This window comes from Scaptodrosophila lebanonensis, unplaced genomic scaffold (genome assembly GCF_003285725.1).
Source record: "Scaptodrosophila lebanonensis strain 11010-0011.00,11010-0021.00 unplaced genomic scaffold, SlebRS2 tig00000053-arrow-pilon, whole genome shotgun sequence".
NCBI lineage: Eukaryota > Metazoa > Arthropoda > Insecta > Diptera > Drosophilidae > Scaptodrosophila > Scaptodrosophila lebanonensis.
Window position 1 is genome coordinate 3,972,357 of NW_022060548.1, and position 24,920 is coordinate 3,997,276.

The window sequence follows — 24,920 nt, forward strand, 5'->3', positions numbered from 1 at the left end:
TTTATATCGAAAAATCGATGAAAAATCATCTAGTTCACATCGAAAACAAGTAAAAAAGCTAAAGTCGGGTGTCCCGACTTTGAAATACTCTGTACATATGTTTACAATAATTATAGAAAATAAAAAAAATTAAGAAAATAAAAAAAAAAAATTTGATCGATTTTACCTCTCTCGGTATTCGAACTCACGTAAAGGGTGTATAATTGCACATTTACATAGCAATTGCGTCTGTGTGAGTGTATGTATGCATATGCGCATCAATTCGTGTCTGTGTAAGCATTTTCGCAGTCAACCAAACAGCAACATCAACAACAGCCGCGGGCAGCGCTTGAGCAGCGCTGCAGCAGCGCTGCATCAGCAAATATATTTATGGCTATAACTTCTTGTTAAATCGGTCTATCATAATGAAATTTGGCATACGGACACATAATAACTAACTGGGGGTATTTCCAAAGTTTTAGTTCGAAATTCCAAGAATTACGGGAGTTACGATTTGCGGGGTAGAGGGGGGAGGGAGGGGAATTCCAAAATATACATTTTCTGCGTATTCACATAAGGCATCTGGGACTAAAATTTGGTGTTCCTAGGTCTTATAGTCTCCGAGATATAGGCGATTATACGAATGGAAAATCGGGAAAACCCCCATAGGGGGGAAGTGGGGGGGAAAATCAAAAAAATAAAACAAACTCGTATAGAATACACACATAACGCATCTTCGTGCAAAATTTGGTGTCTCTATCTCTTATAGTCTCTGAGATCCAGGTGTTCATACGGACGGACAGACGGACAGACAGACAGACAGGGCTAGATCGACTCGTCTCGTCATGCTGATCAAGAATATATATACTTTGTGGGGTCTGCCACGCCTCCTTCTGCCTGTTACATTTTTCAGCTCCCGCAAACCTAATATACTCTTGTACATTTCATGTACAGAGTATAACAATCACTTGCCATAGCAAATATTTTTGAAAATATTTAAATCTGCCCATTAACACAAGACCAAAATCAAGTTACGTGAAAGCTTAAAATATAACATTTTCATCACTACAATTAATTGTTTTTGTATCGTTTTGCATCGTTTAGCGCTTCAACACCCTTTAACGAAAATATTGATAAATGCCTCTTCCTTCCATAAAAAGAACTCGCACACACCAATTGTCCATTGTTCTGGACATTCAATATTACTACATAAATAAATGTGCCTACATGAAAAAGAAGTAGGAATGCAGAGCAGTGTCGACAGCAGGAATCGCCACTTCTTCAACTGATTTCGAAAAGCCAACAAAACGGCTTTGTTGGTGGCCAATGGTCACAAAAAAGAAGGAAAAAAAGAAAAGAAAATCGAGCAAAAAATACGACTGAAAACGGGGGCTGGCGCTGTTGGCAACGATGTCCAGCCAATTGAATCGAACAATGGGAAATCGAATAACGACAGGCAGCAGCAGCAGAAGCAGTTGCAGTAACAACAACAACAACTGCAATGGGTATTGTGTGTTGAATGAATTGGTCAACATTGTGTCCTGTCCAGAAAATACCACATACATGCATACTATGTACATGAAAAAATTAAAATCGAATCAATTGAAACCTGTTTCGATGTCGTTGTTAACACATGTTACGGCTTGAAAAGCAGACATATAAATTTTCAAATGATTGTCGCTGCAAATGGCAGACAACCCTATAAATACGTATTGTGTGTACATCAATATATCAATATCCATTGCAAAGAATAGTAGAAACAACAAATCGTAGTTGGCGCTGCCTTACAAATCATAGACGTGTCAAAATCCCGGCCCTTTCGTCCAGTCAGTCACATTTATATTTCCTACATCACAAGCAGTACGAACATTTACAGAGAGCAAACAAATAAAAGTAATTTTCATTTTTGTTGGGACATTGAATAATGTCTAACATGCAAGATGTTCCGCTCGCCGAGCAGGAGAGCGTGCCATCTGCGGGCACTGATTCGGCAAAGCCCAAATCAAATACTCTGAAGCGTCTATTAAAATTAGGCAAGAAGCCAACTGGCAATCCTGATGGGGCGGACAATACAGAGAATTCTGTCGAGGATATAGCCGATAGCGAGATAGATGTGAAGAAGAGCACTACCATTAGTCGTTTTCTGACTCGTCTAAAGGGCTCGAGCAAACAGGGTAAGCATTCAGTAGACTAAGAGATTAGCATTTACAAAATATTATGCCATGAATGTCAGAACATTTTTTTTCTCGCGAATTCTTTTTTTATAATACTTTTCTGGATCTAATTGCAGTCGTTTTATACTTTTTTGTGAAATTTTTACACAATTTTAAATTCCCAACGCCTACTCTTTTTATGTGACAATTCGTACACCTCTTGAATGACAGCTCTTGTTACTTTTTTTCTGTCCAAGAATTTTATTTATACGTTTCAGTAGTTACATTTAACTTGCGTTAATTCTCGATTTTGGTCAAACAGGCAAATTCTTTGGACATATGTAGATGCACCAGCAAAAAATCGATTAATATATCGACATTATCGACTTTGTTTTTGTGCAATTTATTTGCCGGGTGGAACATTTAATAATAGCATCTGATAAGACATTTTCTCTTATCATTTTTTTTTACCTACAGATGCCGATGAGCCCTCGACTAGCAGCAGTTTTGGTGTCGATGCTGATGGCAAACCCTTGCCCAACTCAAAGCCCACATTAAAGTCTTCACTTTCAAATTATTGGCGAAACATCTTCAAACGTCATCAGGCAGCTAACAAAAATCAAAATGCTGCTGTCCAGGAACAAAACGAGGCCGACGAGTTGGAGGACGAGCAGGAACTTAAGACCGCTCACCATATTTCAGAAGCCGGATCGGCTTCGCAAGTTGCAATCCCCAAGCGCACCGAGGAGCACAATCCAATACCTGAGGTTATAGAAGAGGTGCAAATGCTAGCCTTGTCTGATGATGTTGAACTATCCGATCAGATGGCAGAGCGCAACAACTAGGCAAAGATTTTAATTCTGCATACACATCCACACTGGACACACACACACAAACACAGTTTTCGTGATGTTATGGGCATAACACTGTACAACACAAATGCTTTTTTTTGTTAATAATGAGCATAATTTATAGGATTCAAGGTATTTTCTGAATACGCTCACAAACATTTCCGCTTTAATAGTTATGTATATGAATAAAAATATACATCTAAATGCAATATTTATTATCCATTTATATATTTCCACAAAAATTTATACTTTAGTGGCAAAAGCAACTTATCTTCTTCTACCCCTTAACTGGATTAGTAAAACGAGCTGGCCAGTTCACACAGTTCAGTTAAATCAGTTGTTAAAATGTCTGACTTGGTTTGTATTTCCATCCCCCCCTATAGTTTTGGTAAAACAAGTTTGGCTCTTTTGTGGCGGAGGTCAAAGGGCACCACATAAGCCAGACAAAGTGTTGGCAACCCTACAAAATTTTATGAAATTATTCACATGTGCGAAACCTTAAAATTGCTGAAACCTGCGCAAGCAAATAAACTTCTATTTAAATGGAAGTGTACATTTAATTGTAAAGCTTTAATAAAGAACTTTGTTGGTTTTTGAAAAAAAATAAATAAATCAGTAAAGTTGGGGAGTCGCCTCCCTTATACAAGATTGTATAAAGCATGTTGTAAGTTTCTTTTCAATTAGTTTTTGTTCAAAGAAACTAAGTCCAGCGCAGAGTGCGAGAGAATAAATACTATTTGTACAATAAAAGCAAAATTCAAATAATTATTAGTGTTTACAAAATAATAATTTGCGGCCTGATATCCAAATCGGTCAATTCTAAAATAAGTTATTAGTAATTTTATTGCTTCTGCCAGGGGCGTATGCAAATCAGAGCCGGAAGTTAGTTTGGAAACTGGGAATAGCTCGACTGAAGTATCAATATTTTATTAAAAATTGAATACAATTTAAATAATTGAAACATTTCGAATTTGTAGGCGAGCTTCAGTTTTCTCATTTACAGCATCAATAATTTAATTAAATAAATGTTTATTAATATATAATAATTTTCCTTTATTATTTAAAAGTATTCTTGGTTAACAATGTATTAAATTGAAAATTTATTTTGTAAATATTACACTTTTTTGTTTTTGCATTTAATTTGCTTTAAATAATCCAATAAATAATAAATAAGGACGAATTGATAACCTCCTGCTTTTTTAAAGTCGGTTAAAAAAGGACTAACCATATTACTCACCATCTAGGACACTCAGTCCTTCATTTGTAGTCCCCGCTACGGTATATAGGAACAAAACAAAAACCCCAACCACATGTGAAAACTCTCCAAAGCACGAACTTGTTGCATTTCTACTCACCAGAACAGCTTCAGAGTATTTACAAACAGAAAGGTAGGGACTGCGCAGACTCAACAATCGGCACTCGACACGTCTGATAACCCTAGTAAATATTTACACTTGGACCGGACCAAGCCAAAACAAACACTTGTTGTGACGCCCAAGACGGCGGAAAAATGAAAAGCCGGCCACTGCGAAAATGGGAAGTAAACACGCGATATGCGCATGTCCCAGATAGAAGGCAGCTGTTGGTCGCATTTGGGGTGAGCCGATATCAGCAGAGTGCCAGAAAGTGGGTCAACACCCACATCCCGGGATGTAGTCAACAAAAACTAAATTCTACGACTGAAAAGGTGATTTTAAATGAAGATTATCCTAGCTTAATAATATTTACAAAATACTCTTAATACAACAATTATCAAATTGTCTCTAATGGCTTTCCTATTGATATTATTTCAGGCACTTGAAATAATTTTGCGACGGCGCCTTGCATCCAACAGATAGCAAACGAAAAACGCTTAAACACCAGATACACACAAGCCAAGTACGATTGTGTGAAGTTTTTTCACATACAACGCACAGTTTAGTTGTAGAGATTTTTCTTCGTGGTCACGGTGCGCTGTAAAACCCGTAAAAAATTGCAAATTTATTGAAAAAACTAACAAATTTCGAGGTAAGTTAACGAAAAACTTTGAGCTTTGGGTGTCGATTTGATGTGGCTAATGGAATTTTGCATTTACAAATGAAATTTAAAAGGAATTTCAGCATTTTTCTCTGACAGCATCTCACTGGTTACATAATCGTGGGTGTCTGGCATGAAAAACGGTTGAAAATTCCATAATTTGTATGAAACTGTTAACATTTAATAAATGTTGTTTGATTTACAGAATGCGAAGTCCCTCGGCAGCAGTTTCGGCAATGCGAAGGATTTGTCTGATATAATGACTGGCAGCTTTAAGGTGCAACTCATCAACATGGGCACTCGCGCTGCCGCCTGTAAGTATGCCACAGAAGTCTCAGCAAGAGTTATGGAATTTATCTACCAATTTATTTCGCTCTCTGTCTCACAGTTCAGGCAAAATTGAGAGCCCTTCATGAATACCATGTACGTCTATTGCACAATGTCTTGCCTGCACCATCTGGTGTTGATATTGCTAACAATATTAAATACTTTTCTCAAACTCTACTAAGTAAGTTCAATCGGAGCTAGACTTTATTATAGGTACTTATAATATACCCATTATAGCTGTCCTTAAAGATGTGCGCACTTCGCCACACGATCTTATACGCGATCCTCTAGAAGATCCCACACGCATGTCTGCCTATCCCAATCTCGAATATGGCAATCTCTATAATGCTTTAACTATGCTCATCGATGTGGCACCTTGCATCCAGTATGGACAAATCGGTAATATATCATTTTAATGAGATACAATTTTCCTCTCACCTCCTTTAATTCTGTTTACAGTTTTCGGCAAAGCTCTACTCCAATGTCTAAGCTGCATTCTACCCTTCCTTGATAAGGATCTAATCGATAATTTACCCTATCTAGTAAGCTCTACTATCTCTGTACTACCACCAGCATTACATCAGGATATTGTAAATGCACTCTGTTACTATATCTTGCCATTCACCATCAGTAAGTACAAGACAGCTTTCAGATTATTCAAATATTACCCTTAGAAAAAAGTATTTCAAGTATTTCAGGTACTGTAATCATTATAAGTGTTGTTATGTTATACTTTGAGTTTTATTTTTTTTTATCAAAAATAAAACTAATTATTATTTTATAAGTTTTTTTTTGCTCATCAATAGTGATTATTGACTCATCTTTAAAGTAAAACTCAAAATTAATCATTAAATTGTGAGCGAATGAATAAAAATAAAAAATCCTATCAAAATTCCTATAAGTGAATGATTTTTTCGTTTAAAAAAAACAAACAAAATAATCCTTATTTGCTGTCCCGTATTTCAAATATTTATTTCTTAGGGAGGGTTCCAAACACAACAATTATGGTTCAACTTTTTTTCATTTAGCCCGCCGCACTGCTGGCTCTGACGAGCAGGAATGCCAGGCTTGTCAGTCGGTCTCTTCGGTCATCATGATGGTGTTGCAGTACTCTAATAATCCAGGTGGGAATTCCATACTATAGATTAGTTCTACCCACATATATTTAATATTATTTGTATGCGTACAGCCCATCATTGTCAACTGCTCGAATGTCTGATGACTCTGAAGCACAATGTGGTGAAGGACATTCTTTGCGTTGTCGCTTATGGCACTGCTGTCTCTCGCACCTCTGCGGCCAAACTGCTGTTCTACTACTGGCCTGCCTTTGATGCCAATCTCTTTGATCGCAAGGTCTTGCTTTCAAAACTCACGAGTAAGTTTTGTCATATTGCAAAATCCAGATGGTTGTCTTATTAACTCATTCCATTAGACGACTTGGTGCCCTTCACCTGCCAACGGGAGCATTGTCCGAACGCTGGCAATGCGGAGGCCGCCAAAGTCTGCTATGATCACAGCATTAGCATCACCTACGCCCCAGACTGTCCGCCCCCACTCTATCTGTGCATCGAGTGCGCGAATGAGATTCATCGCGAGCACGCCAATTTGGAGTTTGGCGACATACTGCATCCCATGCAGCAGGTCTCTATGGTGTGCGAGAACAAGAATTGTCGCTCAAACGAAAAGTCCGCCTTCTCCATTTGCTTCTCCACCGAATGCGCCAGCTACAATGGCAATCATCCCATCCGATACTGTGCCCAGTGTCACAGCAATCGCCATAACTCCCGACGTGGCGGCGATCATGTCGTTCATCGCAGTCTGCAGCCAGCCTGGCAAATGGATCCCGAGATGCAGATGCATATGGTCGAGTGTGTGGTCAGTTTGTTGCGTGAGGCCAAGCCCCTGAATTTCGAACCGGGCAAGGACTCCAGCGACGCAAAGAAGAATGGCGGCACCGGCACTGCAGATAATATTTCGCTCGAGGAACGCCAAATGTTGGGTCGCTATGGCATCTGGTTGCTGGTCGGACGATGCACACCCACGGCTGATACGCCGGTCGAGGTATTGGGACGAATTCTGAGCATGCTCTTCCATTGGTTTCATGTCACCGCCTATTCCTATGATGGTAAGCCCAAGCGCAGTACAGGATAGATAACATTAAAATCATATTTTCTTCGCCCTACTCACAGCTGCCGGTCAGATTGAGAGCACCATTGAGAAGCTAAAAGTCGATCATGTTTGCAATTGGCTGAAGGAGATCTGTCGCATACATTACAACGTTTTCATTGCCTGTCTGCTGCCGCATCCACCGGAATATGCACGTGTCGGGGGACATTGGGAGACTTTGGCCTCACGCACCAGTCACCTAAAAGAGGGTCTCCAACGTCTTATTTGTCTGGTGCCCTATGAGGTTATAACGTCAGAAATATGGGACTACGTTATGCCGCACTGGATGGAGGCCATAACCAACGATGTGGCCGAAAAGGAGCTGAATGAGCTAAAAATTGTGCTGAGCAAAATATTGGACCCAGAGATGTCGCCCCTGGGCTTCGATGCGAAAACGATGTACAATTTTGTGGCCATACGGTTTGAGAAGACAACGGCCAAGGTGCAACAACAGGCCTTGCATTGGCTACAGATTCTGACCAAACTGGAAATATTGATACCACTGGTTCAGCTGTTTGCCATGTTTGGCGATGGAGTTCGTATCATGAAATATGGCATACAACACGAGCTCATGCGTGAGAAGGAGAAGGAGCCACCGTGTCCAACAGCCAAAGCTCCCAAAACGCCATGCAAAGAAGCAAAGGCTGATATGGCGAATCCACCCAGACGCAGTTCGATTTGTAAGTTTCCGAAAAGGGGGGTTTTCTTTGAGGTAATCCCCTTGGTAATCTCCTTTCAGCGCCCGTTGTGGAAGACGACTCTGGCAACACTTCGGCAATATCTGATGATGAGGGCCCCACTAACCGACACACTGAATTCTCAACCGATGCCGAGCACAATCTCACCTGCTGCATACTCATGTTGGACATCCTGCTGAAGCAAATGGAGCTTCAGGATGTGGAACAGCACATGGGCATACACACAAGTGTCTGCGAGAATGTGTCGAGGCTGATTAAGTGTATGGTAACAGCAGCTCGGGTGGGTCTAAGCAGTCATGTGTGTTCGCTGAAGGTAAGCTCTCCTTAACTTGGGCACATATAGTAGCTATACGAGTATGTTGCTTTGTTGCGAACCGTTTTCAGGTTGCTGAATGTGCTTACTGTGAGGCCTCGATTATGTGGCATCAGCTTTCCACCAAATTGGTACAGTTTATGGCACCCCTGAACCCCGTTCGACCGCCCGATGTAAGTTGATCGATCGATCGATAACCGCCTTGTAAGTCCCTCGCTCATGCTTCTCCTTGTTAGGTACCTATTGAGGACATCATTGAGGAAGAAAAGTCCTCACGTAAATCACCACCCGAATCGGATAAGGAAAAAACCCGAGAGCGCGATGTTTCGCTATCTATGGCACCACTTCCCATACCACTCGGTCCACTCGGCGGTTTTGCAGGTAAGGCCTTTAAATATTCAACCCCTTTGATTTTTTCCTACGCATTCTACCCAAACTCGGTTGTAATATACTATAACTATTGCAAAATCGTCCAAGTTTTGAACGAACCCACCCCAATAAACCTCTATAAATTGTAACAACAAATTGCAGTAAAAGTAAAAACAGTCAAAGACACCCAAATTGTAGCTAAATTAGACTGTATATAAACCGATATACTACTATACATAGTTAGTCCTATTGCCCCAACCATGTGCGGGTAATGGCATGACGTTTGAAGCGTCCTTAAAATATATACTATATATAGTCTAAATCCCACGTTTACTTCTAGTAAACCGCACTGCTATGCTCTGTAATCTATTTGAACATAATATAAAAAGCCAACTAAATTAACGTATCATAGTAAACAAAGCTCCAGACTAACGTTAAACATTGGAACGTTCCAAATTAACTCAAGAAACATCCTTCATGAAAATTAACTCCACAGACCGACATAAAAAAAAAAAAACAAAAAACTCTAAAGCCCATTCATTAAAAGCATTTTTTTAAAGATTTTTTTAAATTAACATTCCTATTTGGTTGAAACAGTTTCTCTACCTATTACTCTTGTGTACACATACATATATTTAATTTAAATGTCTATCTTGCTGTCTCTCTCTACATATATGTATATCTTTCTCTCTCTCTCTGTCTCTAACAAATATTGCGCGTCTACTGTATAAACTACTTATATACAAAAATGATCGCTCGCTCGCTCTCTCGCTCGCACACGCACTTTTTCGCGCGTATAAACTTTCTACTTATTTGTCTATCTATCTATCTATCTATCTCTGTCACAAACTATCGCTCTGTCAAATATGTCGTCCTACTCTATACTCTACATATACTTGTCAATTTTGAATAATATATGTTCTAATATACAAACAAAATACGTCAACTCATCGAATACTAAAACTTAAAATTTAAATCTATCAATCATTATCAGATATCTTTAAGCTAGATCAATTCTTTTCAGACGATGGAAAAATTATTATAATGGCAGGTGATGCACCAACAAGCAAATTTTTCATTCGTTACAAAACCATAAACATTTAAAAATCTTACAAATTGCATTACACTATTAACATTGTTAATCAGTTGAACATTACGTTACAAATCAAACAATTATCTAAACTTTAATCCCCTATACTCACCAAAACACTCTCAGTCTACACTGAACAAAATGAAACTAAGTTGCACCTACTTAAGAACAGAACAGACCACAACACTTCCAAACTTCCACACAACTCTTTCACGCTCTCAATGTCTCTCACACGTCCTAGCACAATTGAGTAACACTTTAGCTGTTTTAGAAATACTAATTTAGCACTAGCGCTTTTATAGTTGACCAACTGCTCAAATTAGTTCAGTTTTCTTTCGGTTCGGTAATACTCTCACACAAACATCAAACAGAAAGAACACCCGAATACTAGCGCAACCTTTAAAATTTTATTTCAAAGTTTCCTAATCGAATCAATCATTTATTATGTAGTAGTGTGTATGTGTGTTCAGTTTAAATATTTTTAATATCAGCTATACAAGAAACCCTGAAACGTTCACTTAAGTGTTAATACGGATTTCTATGCGATTCTCATCATTTTATTTTTCGAAATTAGTTAGTTTTCTTATAATCAACCTCTTCTTGTTTTGGAACTGTACACACATACTGAGGTCCTTGATATTGAAACTAATAAAACCCAAATACTTGCATGCAATTTTTACAGTGTATCCTGTATTTAAAAAAAATATTTAAAAAACATAGGAATTGTGTACTCGGATGCATGCTCGATTAGTGAATGCCATGAGTTATGTTGACAATTTATTGACCATTTAAACAATTTCCGTTCTAGCCACAACTACACTGCAATCGAATTATTGATTTACTAATTAGCGAATAATTGTTTCTTTAAAAAGGTCCAGTGCCGGTCGCCGTGCCCCAACCCGAGCCACATTCCGTGGGTGGCGTTCTCGTACACATGCCCCATGTCTGTTCCGTATGTATTTCGAACTATTCACATATCCGATAAGAATCTTTAAATTTCTTACGTTCTTTAGTTAAAGACATTTTTTATTGAGAACAATATTCAATTCAAAGTTTTTAAATGCAATACAAAATTAAAAACAAAACAATCCAAAATATTATTGTAAAAGTAGGTATTAAAAATGAACACCCCATATAAGTACTATATTTGCTATAAATATCCAATTAATTTATTACAGCAACAACAAATAAGTTAAAGTGAGCGTTACATTTTACCTTTCCGTTTTATTTCGACAACTTATATTCATTTGTTTTCAAACAAAAATTCTTCAACATATATACAAAGAGTTTATCATTTTTTCTATATATATTTTTTATAGAATAACGATAATGGGCATTCAGTTGATAATATTGAATTGAGAAAAGTTCACGCCACAGACGAGGTACTTTGTGCATTATTAAAAAAAAAAAAAAAAAAAACAAAAACAAAATTTTAAAGGCTATAAACATTTTATTTTTTTATTTGGCCATAAAAATTGTATACAATTCGACATTCGTAAAATTCTTTTTTAAATATTCATATATTTTAATTATCAGAACAACATGTACCTTTCGTGATAAGTGTATATAAATGTACAGAGTGTTTTTTATTTCAATTTCAAATTTAAGAAATCTTGCATTCCTTTTTAAAATACTCTCCTTATTTTAGTGAGCGCAGCTAGTGCAATTTTTTTTTAGTTTTTTATTCAAATTTTAAATACTTACCTAGCTATGTATGTATTAGCTTTGACGCTTTTTAATTAAGTCTCAACAAAATACTGGGACGCTCCCAAAGTAGACAGGACTATTTAAAAACAAGAAGGCAGAATTGATATTTTGGCAAAATGAATCTATTTTATTGAAAATAATAACCCCCATTCAACTTGCACTTCAAACCATCAGCCGACACACTCTTCAGAGATGGAATGAATTCCCGATCAATAATTTCCTTTGAATCGTTGAATCAAATCAACATTGAGTTTACTTTGGACTTCTCCGGGCGACTTTTCTTGGGTTTCGGCCCATTTGGTTACTTCCATTGGAAACTTTGACATTGCTTCACAATATGTAGAAGTTTTGGTTCCCCGAGCCACTTCTGGTTATCAGTAAATATAGTATATGCGGATCAAAACAAAACAGTCAAAATTTTCGGATTTGATACGATGAATGGATATAGTATGTACCTTATTGTGCCTGGATTTTGATCAACTCAAGTACTTTCTCGACTGCATTGTCAGTGTAATCACGAATTTTAGAAAACCAACATTATTCGATTCCCATGATTTTTAAACGAGATGTCAATCAATGTTGTTCTTGAATAACAAAGTCAATATAAATATGTATGTGGCGCCGGAAATAATATTTTATTTAATATAGTTTTATTTAATGTCCTGTATACTTTGGGATGTACCTTATAGAGACAGTTCTTGTCTCATTAGAAGTCGTGTGAGGAGTTGTAAATGCAACTTTTGAGCCATTTAATTTTTTAATAAAGAATAGTTGTATTGGTTTTTACAAACATTAATAAAATGTGTTTTTTTAAGAGCATTTAGGGTTCTGAAATTGTTATAGCATTTAGAGCTCAAGGCGTTTTTTTCCTAGCTGTAATACGAAGCTATAGAATTTTATTACATTATTCATTTTTTAAGATCCTTTCCACTACTACTGTGTCTCAAAGTATCTTGTATGTGTGTGAATAAAAAATATGGAATACAACAAGAAACAGAAAAAAAAACAAATTATTAGGTGTAAAATTCGATTTCATAATTATAACTAATTGATTTCACATATCCTTTATTTACATGTAAATATTACGTTTATTGCTAATTCGTTTCGATTTCATTTCAATTATAATCATTGTTCGAGCATGTTCAATGTACAGCACAACCACAATTTTTTTTGATAGCCACACCCAATAAATTGATAAATCCAATCACAAATAAATCAACAATGCACAAGACCTTTAAATTTGATGTAATTTTACATGTGTTATGTAATCTTTATGTAATCTACTTAATTTCTAACACAAAACAATAATAAGAACACTTTATAATGGATGTGTAAGTGTAACCAGAAATGTGAAAAACAAAACAAAAGAAATGCATTTATCTACATACTACATACATGTGTACCTACTTACTCGTATGTGTAAGGAATGTAAAATAATGTACATCACATGTAAAATAACGTGTAAATATGAATATGATATGCTTTATATGCTTACCATAAAATATGCGACATAATGCCAAAGCATTTGCTATTCCACACAGATCATGACGGCCACAGTAGAAACTGTTTCAGAGCAGCTGGATTTGGCATCTATATTGCCATCTGATCGAGCCATAGCACGTTCCATAACACTGTCCGATGCCGATGTGGGTAAGTAAAAATGAAAATGTTCTTATATTGTAAATTCTTTCTTTGGTATTATTAATAAATATTCATAATTTTCCCGGGTTTTTTATATTGTAGCTTAAGAAATGTTTAAATAGTTTTGAGTTATTAAAAACTGCCTTTTAAAAAACGTTGGTTAAAGTGGGATCTCACAATTCGTGATGAAGAGGTCGTTATTGGAAACTATTTATGAAAATAAATAAATTTCAAATGATGATCTGCGAAAATAGAAATTTACTTTTGAAGATCGGTATTAAAAATCATTTATTAAAACTTTTTAGAAAGGTTGCATAAAGAAAAGAAAATCAAACAAAACGTGAATCATCCATTAAAGGGTTTGTAAAATATTTAAAGTAAATAAATAATAATAATGTAAATTTCATTTTATTTTTTATTTTTTGAATAGTTTTCTAATTTGAATACTGCCTGTTTTGAACCAACATATTGAACCCATTTTAATCCTTCACAGGCAGCGCCAATGTCAGCGTTACGAAAGCCTCGGTAATGGGCGAGAATGGTGTGAATGGCAGCGGCGCTGGGGAAGATGGCAGCGGCTCCGATGACGATGAAGAGGAGGAGGATAGCGACGACTTTTGGCATACATCTGTGGGAAAATTCAAATTCACGCTCGATCAGCTGCCCCAAACACTTCAGTACATACATCAGCTGCTAACAGTGCGTATACATTATGCATACTAGTATATTTCAGATTTTGAATAGAATTAATTGTTATTATTTCGCATCTTCTCAGGAAATACCCACTATCAAGAAGCCAGAGATTTTGTACTACGTACTACAATGTCTGAATACAATGGCACTGCATGGCGATGCTTTGGCGAAGGCAGCTCGCGAACAGCGTGGCTTTTTCATATGGTGTCAGGAAAATTTGCTGATCAAAAAGTGAGTGGAAAGCTCAAATCTATTTATCGGCTGCAATTTGGCATGCTAAACAAATAGCTTAATAGTTATATTTTGGGTTTTATTTTCAAAATCAGCCAAAGACGTATTTTTTATATAAGTAAGTTAATAGGCGGAAAGATATCTTACACATTTCAATAATTTCGGGAATTTAAGACCAATGCCATACTCCTACTAGCACAAAAACTTTCAGTTCCCTTAAGTTATTGGCTGATTCCTGATTATGTATAAGAGCGCTGCTCTCATTATCTTTAATGAGTAAACTTTTTCTAAAGAAAGACATCCATTATAATTATTTCACATTCCCTTCCTTTCTTTCAGTTTGTGGGAGTTATGCAATGCCGAGCACTCGCACATCTGTCAGGTGGGCGTGCCCTTGCTACTTCATTGCATTACCCTGCCGCTGGGCTCCGATGTCTTCTGGCGTGTGGTCCAGGAGGCCTTTCATGACACCGACTGGCGTGTGCGCTTCACAGCAGTGGAACGAGTAACCGTGATTACACGTTTTATGGATTCGACGCCGTTGCGCACCGAAGTGGGCCTACAAACGGCCCTAGCCACTGCATTCTGTCATCTAATCGCTAGCATGGATGACATCAATGTGTATGTGGCACAGCGTGCCACGCTCTATATCGGAACCATACATGATACGGCAATACGGTCACTGCTCTTCTGCTTGGAGTCACAATTCGATCTATTCATTGTGGATAGACCGGTGGTATTACAATCCGTTTATCAGCTCCACAACTCCCTATCCGATCGCAAAATGCTCAATTGGGAATTCTTTCTAAATCGCTTTGATACGCTTTTCGTCGAGGCACAAATCAATTTGGAGAAATGTGGCGATATATCATATTTGCGTGATCTGCGCAACTCGGACAATGGCAGCGAAGCATTATCGGCAAAAATACTGAAAGCACGAGAGGCTCTCAGTCAGTCCGACACCAGTGGTAGTATGGCCAAGACCCTGAGCGCCTCCTTTGGCACCAAATGGCCCTACAAACGCACAATGTCTGCACCAGCGAGCATGGTACCGCGTCAGGACTCTAAATTTGGTAAATCTAATACAAAATATTGATATGATTATTCATGTTCTTAGATATCACAATCCTACTCTAAGTGAGAATATTAATTATTTAGAAAAGTATTTGTATACAATATATGTGAACCGTGTACTTGAATAATGAAAGATGAGAGACAGAACGAGGCGTAGCAGCACGACGAGACGAATCGGTATACTATAGATATGTACGGTTGACCGTCGCGACGGTACGTTCTGTTCGTTTGTCTGTCTGTATGAACATCGATAACTTTTGACCCAAAACAGCTAGTGATATGAAATTTGTCATGTATACGCGTCTTATCTATACGCATATCAAGTTTATCACAAAACATATATAGCCTGTCTATCTTATGTAGTTGTCATCGAAAGGATCGGTTCTAAATGAATGTTATATTCTGAATGTTATATTCAGTAAAATAATTTATTGCTCATTATGTTTTTTTCCTTTTCCCCACCATATTCTAAAGATTCATCATTAAAATCTAAGCTCTATATCTTATAGTTGATATATGTAGATAATGATTATTTAAGTTAAACGACTAAGGGAGTTTATTATACATCTATACATTTTTTTTTTTTTAGAATTTATCGTTTATTTTTTTTTTTAATGTTGGTATTACATGGACTATAATTAAAATATCTATTTCAAAATATTTTACTTACAGTGCCCGAAAAGGAGAAAATTTACAGTCGTCAGGTGTCGGCGCCCATACTTAAGCGGAAAACGTCGCGGTTCGGATTGGGTCAGTTTTTAGGCAGTAGTAGTGGCAACCAAAGTACAGCAAATACAGCTAGTCATAGTTTGGCCACAACTGGCAACACGCACACCTTACATACACGTGCCAAGGTCACACACCAGCCCTGTCCCGTACACCAGCCACAGAGCTTTCCAAGCACACAACACACCGCATTCCTTTACCACCACCACCACCACACACATGCATCACACCATCCACAACCACACCCACATGTACTCCCACACCACCAATATCACCAGCATCATGCCGGTAGTAGTGCACAAGTAGCGACCACATCAACGTTATCCTCTACTCATAGTCAAAGCCATCAGTATTTAGTGCATTGTGTACCGCCTAGTCAAACGCATCATAGTCCAATGCCGACGCTCCAAGAGGCTGAAATAATGCTGCGCTCCCAGGCAGCTCAGCAAACATTCCAGACTTCGTCGACGACGCTCTCCCAACACCAGCAGGCAGAGCCACAACGAACATCGGCAGTTGCAACACCATCCATTACTATGAGCAGTACTAGCCACGCAGTTGCCACCTCTTATCATTCCCATTTCCAAAAACATCCTTCGGCACCAAATCTGTTGCCGGCACAACCCGCAATTGTGCCAGCGCCCAGTCCCAGTCCCTCGGCTCTGACATTTCCAATGCATTGCACTTGTGATGTTGCACCACCACCACATGCAATTACCAATAGCAGCACTGCTGGCACCACAGGCACCACCGCCAACCCAGGTAGGTTGTAGAGCATGTGTGTCGCATAGCTACAATCGTCGTTGTAATCCCAAGTGGTGTGCGCTCGACGTTTTAATGTGTTATTCCCCATCCTTCACAATTTATCATTTATCATATTTTCTAATTGCCTTATTACACTACGCTTAACAGTAGACTAAAAATGTTACTCAATTGTGTAAATAGACGCGAGCAAGCGAGCCGAAAATAATAATCTATTTATAACAATTTGTAAAATAGTTGACGGTTCCTTAAAAAAACTATATTGGCGCGATTTTGAAAAGCCAAACAAGATAGCTGTTAGTCTATAACTAAAGGTATGGCCAGGGAGGCAAATAATTTAAATTAAACAATTTCTACAACAAAGGTATATCAAAAAAACTAATTTCTAAATTATTTGCCTGATAGTTCTCATAATAAATACTATTCCTAGATTTTGTATTTAATTTATATGTGATAGATCATTTGGGATAGAAGTGTTGTGATTCGTAAATCTTGAGAATGAATCTTCAATAGCTTCAACTACAAATATTATAAAAAGTTTCAAATATCAACGTTTTTTATGAACATGATCTAATACAATAAATTTAGATAAAGTATTTAAATTAAACATTTTTTAAATTAGCCAAATAGTTAATTCTATATAGATGAAGTTAGTTAGACTGTAGTTAAACAGCTTCATACATTTTTGAGTTACTATATGGTTTAGGCAGTTGATTAGAACGGATCCTCCTATACTTATACTTTTTTAAGTCTTCTGCACGTTGGAAAACATTTTTGTTGGCATAAAAAATATATGGTAATGAACGTATTGGTTTTGTCTGTACAATTTTTTATTTCTAAGTTCTTTAAATACAATAGTTTCCGAATTGCTCGTTCTAGCCAATATTCTTGCTTGTTTCCCTCGCATGGTCATTTCCCATTCATTCATCCTCATTAAAGCCTTATCACAAATCATTAATCATAACATCTAGTACTAAATGTTATCTATTTAGCCAGTGCTGTGCAATGTAACTCTGCTTTTCATACACAAACAACTCATTTTAAGTGTACCCTTCCGAACTGGTACGTATGCTCAACAAATCTGTCTCTCTCTATATATATATCTTGGCTGTGCGAACCCATAAAAATAAAACCAAAAAAGAAAGAAATATCAAAATCAAATTCTAATTGGCTAACTCTCTAATCATTTGTGTACATACATTTATAAATTCGAATCTAATTGTGCAATTGGCATGTTGCTGTCCATGAAAACAAAAAACTTGCTGTGTATCTCAAAATTTGAAAATACTTCTGAAAATCTGTAGATATAATTTTAATATGAGATACTTCCCTTGCACTTAGATGGCCACATCCACTCACTGGGCGGCCTGAATGATGACCATCTGATTGGGCTTCTAAGTCGCATAACAGAGCTGGAGGAATCGGATCGTGAGACCATACACTTGCTAGTATTTTTATTAATGCAATTTATGTCACGGACGGATCAGGCATTTCCCTCGGAAGACAAGCCCGTTACCAGGACCCAGAATATTGTATTGAAACATTTGTTTTTGCTTTTGGGCCATAATCAAATTGACAAGACATTCCACACCTCGCCAGACTCCCTGCGGTGAGTAGAATATATTTTAAAAATTGTGTTAATTTTTATTTGAATTTGATTGAATTGAACAGCGTTTCTGCCGTCTTTAATGCCTTCCTGGCCAACTTACCCCAAGTTCTGGATCAGAATCATCTAATTGGGGGCCTAATTTTGCCTTCGGTCATGCAAATCATATTGTACGCGCCTAATCCCACAAATACGTCGGGCGATTCGTATCAAAACTTGGTATTCAACTATTCGCTATGGCATTTGGAGCAGTATCCCCGTCGAAATTGGCTCTTCACCCTGCTCGTAGTGCTCTACAAATACTCATACACACAGCCCCCACTCAGCGGCTATGTGATCTCGGCTATACGCATAATTATGAATAGCATGCGCGGACATTTCCATCAATGCCGACGCATACCAACCACCACGATTTTGGATATACAGGGCGTGGGTGGAGCAGCACGGTCGCGGGACGTCAGCCAGCCTTCGCTGGGCACAGACCCGGATGACAAGGAAGCCAGTCCGCCGGCGAGTCCCATGTTTCCATCCGAGGGCACCAGTGCAGCGTCCAAAAGCAAGGGACAGAATGTGGCCTTCACACCGAAATTGCAGCACGCTTTCCGCAAATACAACGACTCCAGTCTGGATGCTGATGAAACGGAATCGGAGCTGGTGGCCATACCAGAAAGCGATTTATCTGACAGCACTCTCCACGGCAGCAGCGCCCCGGTAAGAGTGGGAAAAAATACGATCTAAACAGATTTCATTTCGGAATTTAGTTAAACGTCCTCCCACTTTCGATGTCAAGCTGAATCGCGTTAGATTTCGGTTTATGCTTCCCAAAATATCGCGTTCCGTTTATAAATTTTCAAAATTTCCTCTTTCAGTTTATTGCTTTTGAATCTTATTTTAAAGAAAGTATCTTACAATTTGAGTTTTGATTTGCGTTTGCGGGTAAAAAGAAAAATTCCCCAATTCGCTTTCGCTGAGCCTTCTATTTATTTTGCCTCGTATTTTCTTTTAAAACATTTTCCTAACTTTTAAATTGGACTTTGTTGATTTTTTCAGGTTCTATAAGTAGTATATTTTTCAAGTTCTTTAAGTTTGAATTTATTGGAAGATCTACTTGCTTTTTGTTTGTTAAATAAAATACAAGTAAATATCTACTTTTTTCAAAAATATACTCGAACTGAACCACCAAATTGTTAGATAATACATTCTCCGCATATATGAACATATATTGAAAATGTCTCTTTAAAAGAGAAAACTATTTCATGGGTGATATTTAAATTTACAAATGAATAATCAAAAAATATTTTGTTAATTTTTTAAAATTTGTTAAATGTTTTTAATCTTTATTAAAATTTATATTTAATTGTTTAAGGGCTCCTTTGATGACACCATACACTTTGAGGATGTGATGCCCGCCAAATTGGAAACACTGCGCCATCGCCGAGGCTTGGAATACACCGAAGAGGTATTTACTACAAAAACTATTTAACCTCAAAAAAGAGCCTAAATTGATCAAAATTGGTTTAGAAATCCACCAAGGTACACAAATCTATGATTACAACCAAAACTGGCGATACATATACAACGAAAATCAAGGCAACAACCAGTGAGACTGTCAGCACCACTGTTGTGACCACACACACTCGCCACAGCCTGCAGGAGGGTGTGCGTATGATTGTTACACCTTTGGTGGGCGCCGAGACCGCAGAGACGGCCATCGTAAGTCCTCCGGTGGATGTGCATCGCGCTGTGACTGTGAGGAATAAGTCGCTGGAGAATGCGGCCGCCTCCACCTCGAAAATGTTCGCAGCCATTGCCACAAATCATCTGAAGGCACTGGGAGCTCTACAGGAAGTGCCCACGGGCAAGATTAGCGAGGCTAAGGCAAGCGGTTCCAGTAGTGGCAGTCGCTCGACCACCAACGGCAGCAGCTCCGGCAGTGCTGGAAAGCCAACAACCACAGCTGCTGCTTCTGCTGCGGCGGCTGCTAGCAGTTCCAAGCCCATTGGTCGGCACAAGACGATTGTCGAGTGCAGCGCTGGCAATTCATCCTCATCCAACACCACTTCTAATGCAGAGGAGACGCGTCATAAGAAATCGCAAACCAAATCCCTTAAGCGCTCGGACAAGACTTATGGCTCGCCCGACTCGCCTCTCTCCAAGATGAACGTCATGCCCAATCCGCGTGACGAGGCCGATGCTGCCTTGTTGCCACCGCCCAAGAACATTGCCCAGCTGGAGATACCCACTCCGGAGCGTTTGCTGCCGATTGGCACACAGGACTCAGTGGCCGCATTGGTGGAACGTGTGCGCGAGGGTCTCCATTTGCCCGACATAAGTCACTTGAAGCAGGACAGCCTGGATGTTTCCGAGAGCACCAAGGACGATGTGACGCCCAGCAGTCGCACTGCATCGCCGCGTCGTCTAATCAAACAAGTCGCGCTCGAATCACCGCCCAATCCCAATGCGCCTCAGCCCCAGATTGCGCCCTCAACTGCGCAGTCCCAACAACAACCAGATCTACACACCTCTATCTTGAAGAATGTCTCACATGACCTAAGAAGTGGTGCGCATGCGCCCGGACATGTCAGTGATCGCCAACATGCGGCAGGCACCTCAGCCGCAACTGGCAGCAGTATAAAGCGTCCCCGTCAGAAACTAGCGCCGTTCAATGTGGACACAAATGCCATACCAGATATACGCTCCCGATTTGCCGGATCATGGCCACCACCGCCCTTCCAACCAGCCGAGGATAATGACGACGATGCCGACGAAGCACCAGAGACGGCCAATGGACACACCTCACAGGCGGGCCCATCAGCGCAGGCACATCGCGGAGTAAGTCGTAGATATATCAAACAATTATTATGAAATTGTTTAAATTAATTCACCGATTTTTGTTACTTTTTCTTCGGAAATCAGTTATTTGTTGTAGAATTAGAAATTATTAGTTCTTTTGAGGGAGTGAATGAGGAATTATTTTTGAACTATTTCGGAAAAAAACAACACTTTTTAAAGAACATTTCATGGACTTATTATATAAGCCAGAATTTTATTTTGAATTAGTCATTTGAGCACCTACAAGGATTGTCTTTGAAAAGAAGTGATCTACTTGTATAGCATATTATTTTACTTATTTCTAAATCATTATTACTTGCTAAGCCGAACCATATGGTATTATTATGGTAATTACTATTATTTGGACCAGGTTATTGGACCTGAAAATGTCAATCGTCAGTTAACGATTAATAAGGATTAATTTCTGAGCATTTCTTGAATAATTGAAGCACTTCTTACCTACATATTTAAACAATATCCAGATATATGTATTTACTTAGTATATGAATTGGTGTAATCACAATTAAGAAGTACAATACTTGTACTTGTGGAATTAAGAAGTGCTTTAATAATTTTAACTTGCATTTGATTTCCAAATATTTCCATTATTAATAATACAAATTTGTAATCCTCATCCCAACAGAGCTCACGTCGCGTTGGCGACTATACAGTGGTTGAGCGCTGCTCGGATTGCGGCGCCGTAATTGAAGAATACACGGATGAGGAGATCGGCATTTTGATAGTCATACTGGGAACGTTTATACATCGCGAGCCCGCTATAGCAGCACCATTTCTACCAGAGATACTAACCATGACATCACGGTACAGAAACCTTAAACATATCCTGCGAAATTTAAATAACTTCCCTCTTAACCTCAGCATATGCCTAAGCTGTACACATGCGTGGCAGGGGGAGAATGGGCCGCCCCTGGCAAGCAGCGCCCAAGCTGTGGCTCTGCAATTCATACGCTGCGTTCTTCATCAGCTGGCCCCGAATGGCATCTTCTCGCAGGTGTTCCAAACGCAAATGAAAAGTGAGTAGTGATTCATATTTTAAAAGCTTTATTAATTTTTCTCCATTTTCAGTGAAAATACGACACAATCATTTTCGCAGCATTGCCAAAGCCTTGCAGGACTTTCAGGATTTGAATGCAACAAGTCCCATTTATATGGTGTGCGAATCGTTGACCTCCAAAAAGGCGCTACCGGTCGAACAGCTGCCGGTAATCTTCCGAAATATGGCCGAGTACTTGCAATGTGTGCCCGTCGAGGCGGGAGTGGGTCTGGCTGTCTGGTCGCAGGCAATGCAGGCCATGGAATCGCTACTACGACAGGTTATTGTCATCATGCCCAGTCTAAGCAATCCTGAGTACTTGTTGGATCTGATTGCATCCACATTGCGTTTGAATTGTGTGCCCAAAACACTGCTCGATCCCTATTCCAAAATCATGGCATATTGCGTGCAGCACACGAATCTGGAATACCAAACCATTTACGATCTGTGCACGCTGAATACACGCTCCTTTAATAAGGATCGCGACAAAAACTTGCTCTGCCGTCAAATGATCTACGAATTTGTCCAGGCCCTTAAATTTAAATCCAACATACCTGATCATAATCTGCTGATGATCATTGGTTTTGTTCTGCTCGATGCCGGTGGCACTTTGCCGCCAGGAGCCCTGCCTGGTCTGCCAGAGACGGCACCAGCCTTGACCACAAATGCCGCCGACTGCTTAAGGCAGTACATTAGTAACGACGTCATCGATTTTCTAGCTGATTTTCATACGCTCAGCAAAATTAAGGTGAGATTTCTAACATCCTTGGTCAGTTCCCTTCATTTTCGATTTCGACAGCTAAAAACTATTTAATATCCCATCAACCGTCCATAGATTTGTAATCTTAATTTGATTTTCTAATCGAATAATGTTAAGGAATGTTTTTTGTTTTATGTAAAGGGTTATTTATTTTTAATGAATGTTTATTTATATAAATGTACATACTTATGTATATTCAGTCGACAAATATGGAAAGTTCACAATATTATTATTATCTTAAAATACTTTTAACTCTGTACTAATTACTTTAGAATTTCAAGAATGGACAAACCTCCAATGGCTTGGGTGAAGATACCCTCGGAGGCGTGTTGAAGGGTGCCGTGGCGCAATATTTGGCGCTGGAAATGTCGCGCGGGAATTCGCGAGACAACAGGGCAGTCACACGCTATCTACCTTGGCTCAACAATGCTCCTTCCTCGTTGCAGCAAGGGTAAGTGGCGCTTAACAAACACAGTACTGAAGGCTGGAAATGAATATTTGTGCTCCCTTTTCAGACCGAAGGAGTTTACTGAGTGCGTGGGGCATATGCGTCTGCTATCGTGGCTGTTGCTCGGCTCACTCACACACATGGCTCTGATGCAGCGACGCGCGGAAACCCAAGCCCTGCCACCACCCACACCACCCCCGCAGCAGCAAGGACAACCACCAGCGCCTAGCGTTCACTATCAACATCAGGGAGTAACCTATTCGCAGCCTGTGCCTCAGGAGGCCAGTTGCCACATAGCCGATCACATCCAAGTCATATTCGCTGGCTTCGCCGAGCAATCGAAGGCTTCCGTCCTGCACATGTCATCGCTGTTTCATGCCTTCACCCTTTGCCAATTGTGGACTGTCTATCTGGAGCAAATGGCGCACAATACCAACAGCAATATCGAGGGCAGCACTTTGGGTGTACTGTTCGAGTTCTGGGCCAAGGTTACTCCGTGCATTCTACAGTTGGTCTCACATGCCAAGCCGGCCAGCAAGGACATGCATGCACAGTCCAGTGCCGACTTTCAAACCCAGAGCGCCAATGCTAAGCTGTCCGAAATGGTTAATTTGCACTTTTTGAGTCTATTGGAGGCTCTCAAAGAAACCAATTCCACGGTGCTCGGCAAATTGCTGCCCATGTGGAGTCCGGTGCTGTCCTCACAAACGCAGGTAAGCTTACAAGGATAAAGTTAATTTTATTTAATTATAATAGTTTAATTCAGTTTATTGCATTTGCCTGTACTTTAAAAGTTTCAGTTTTTATTTTCAAATCCGACCAAATCAAAAGTGTTACCTTTGCGCAATTCGGAAGTAGAATTAAAAAAACCGGTTCTCATTTTTGTTAACAAATCTGTGAAAATTCGGTTAATAATTCTTAGATGATGTTATAATTTTTTGCAAACTAATTTATACACATTTTATTTCGTATTCTCACACTTCTGTATTTTCTGTTTAATGGGTTTCTTATTCTGAAAGTTGATGTAACATTTGTCAATCTGTCGATTAATCTCTTTACTCTTAATCAGCTATCGGATACTTTGCACGTGCGTTTACAAAATGTACGCGATTATGCACCCGACTATGAGGAACAACAGGCACATAAGTCGGAAGCTCTACTCAAATGGCTGCAACGCCTCCAGTTTAAAATGGGCCAGATAGAGCTGCAAGCCTCGACAGCCACACAGTTCTATTCGATTTAAAATGTATGTTGCCAAACTGCTATACTTATTGGATATCTAATACAACTGACTAATCTACAAAGTCTTACGATAACCTAGCACAATGTTAATTAAAAGTTGCTTGAGCACAGCTCCATGTTGTTTGTAGCATCGAAAATTACATAATTTACCGCGTATTTGTGACTAACAAAAATAAATAGAT

At 39.0% G+C, this 24,920-nt stretch overlaps 2 protein-coding genes across 6 annotated transcripts; both read left to right on the forward strand.

The window, feature by feature from the left end:
* Positions 1–1,810: 1,810 nt before the first annotated feature.
* Positions 1,811–3,194, forward strand: LOC115624170. The gene is made up of 2 exons (XM_030518767.1): positions 1,811–2,153; positions 2,610–3,194. Exons 1-2 carry the CDS (start codon positions 1,904–1,906, stop codon positions 2,975–2,977), a joined length of 618 nt encoding a protein of 205 aa, XP_030374627.1. The 5' UTR covers positions 1,811–1,903; the 3' UTR covers positions 2,978–3,194.
* Positions 3,195–4,913: 1,719 nt separating this feature from the next.
* Positions 4,914–24,739, forward strand: LOC115624379 (protein unc-79 homolog). Of its 5 annotated transcripts, none has more exons than XM_030519082.1 (30): positions 4,914–4,990; positions 5,205–5,313; positions 5,388–5,507; positions 5,564–5,725; positions 5,786–5,956; positions 6,355–6,450; positions 6,516–6,701; positions 6,759–7,451; positions 7,516–8,172; positions 8,232–8,503; positions 8,575–8,676; positions 8,740–8,884; positions 9,867–9,923; positions 10,835–10,914; positions 11,282–11,344; positions 13,211–13,319; positions 13,804–14,009; positions 14,086–14,234; positions 14,574–15,307; positions 15,981–16,796; positions 18,138–18,405; positions 18,468–19,113; positions 19,769–19,861; positions 19,924–21,234; positions 21,878–22,056; positions 22,114–22,268; positions 22,321–23,036; positions 23,321–23,499; positions 23,564–24,209; positions 24,566–24,739. In XM_030519082.1, exons 2-30 carry the CDS (start codon positions 5,259–5,261, stop codon positions 24,737–24,739), a joined length of 9,240 nt encoding a protein of 3,079 aa, XP_030374942.1. In that variant the 5' UTR covers positions 4,914–4,990; positions 5,205–5,258. The 5 variants fall into 5 exon arrangements, with proteins under 5 accessions (XP_030374942.1, XP_030374943.1, XP_030374945.1 ...); XM_030519083.1 differs by having other exon boundaries at positions 15,981–16,058; XM_030519085.1 differs by lacking the exon at positions 11,282–11,344 and having other exon boundaries at positions 15,981–16,058.
* The last annotated feature ends 181 nt before the right edge of the window (positions 24,740–24,920 follow it).

Coding starts and splice junctions, on each gene's coding strand:
- LOC115624379 (XM_030519082.1), top strand. CDS start 5,259: ATGACTGGCAGCTTTAAGGTGCAACTCATCAACATGGGCACTCGCGCT. Junction 8,173..8,231: donor ACCCAGACGCAGTTCGATTT/GTAAGTTTCCGA, acceptor ATCTCCTTTCAG/CGCCCGTTGTGGAAGACGAC. Junction 8,677..8,739: donor ACCCCGTTCGACCGCCCGAT/GTAAGTTGATCG, acceptor TCTCCTTGTTAG/GTACCTATTGAGGACATCAT.
- LOC115624170 (XM_030518767.1), top strand. CDS start 1,904: ATGTCTAACATGCAAGATGTTCCGCTCGCCGAGCAGGAGAGCGTGCCA. Junction 2,154..2,609: donor AAAGGGCTCGAGCAAACAGG/GTAAGCATTCAG, acceptor TTTTACCTACAG/ATGCCGATGAGCCCTCGACT.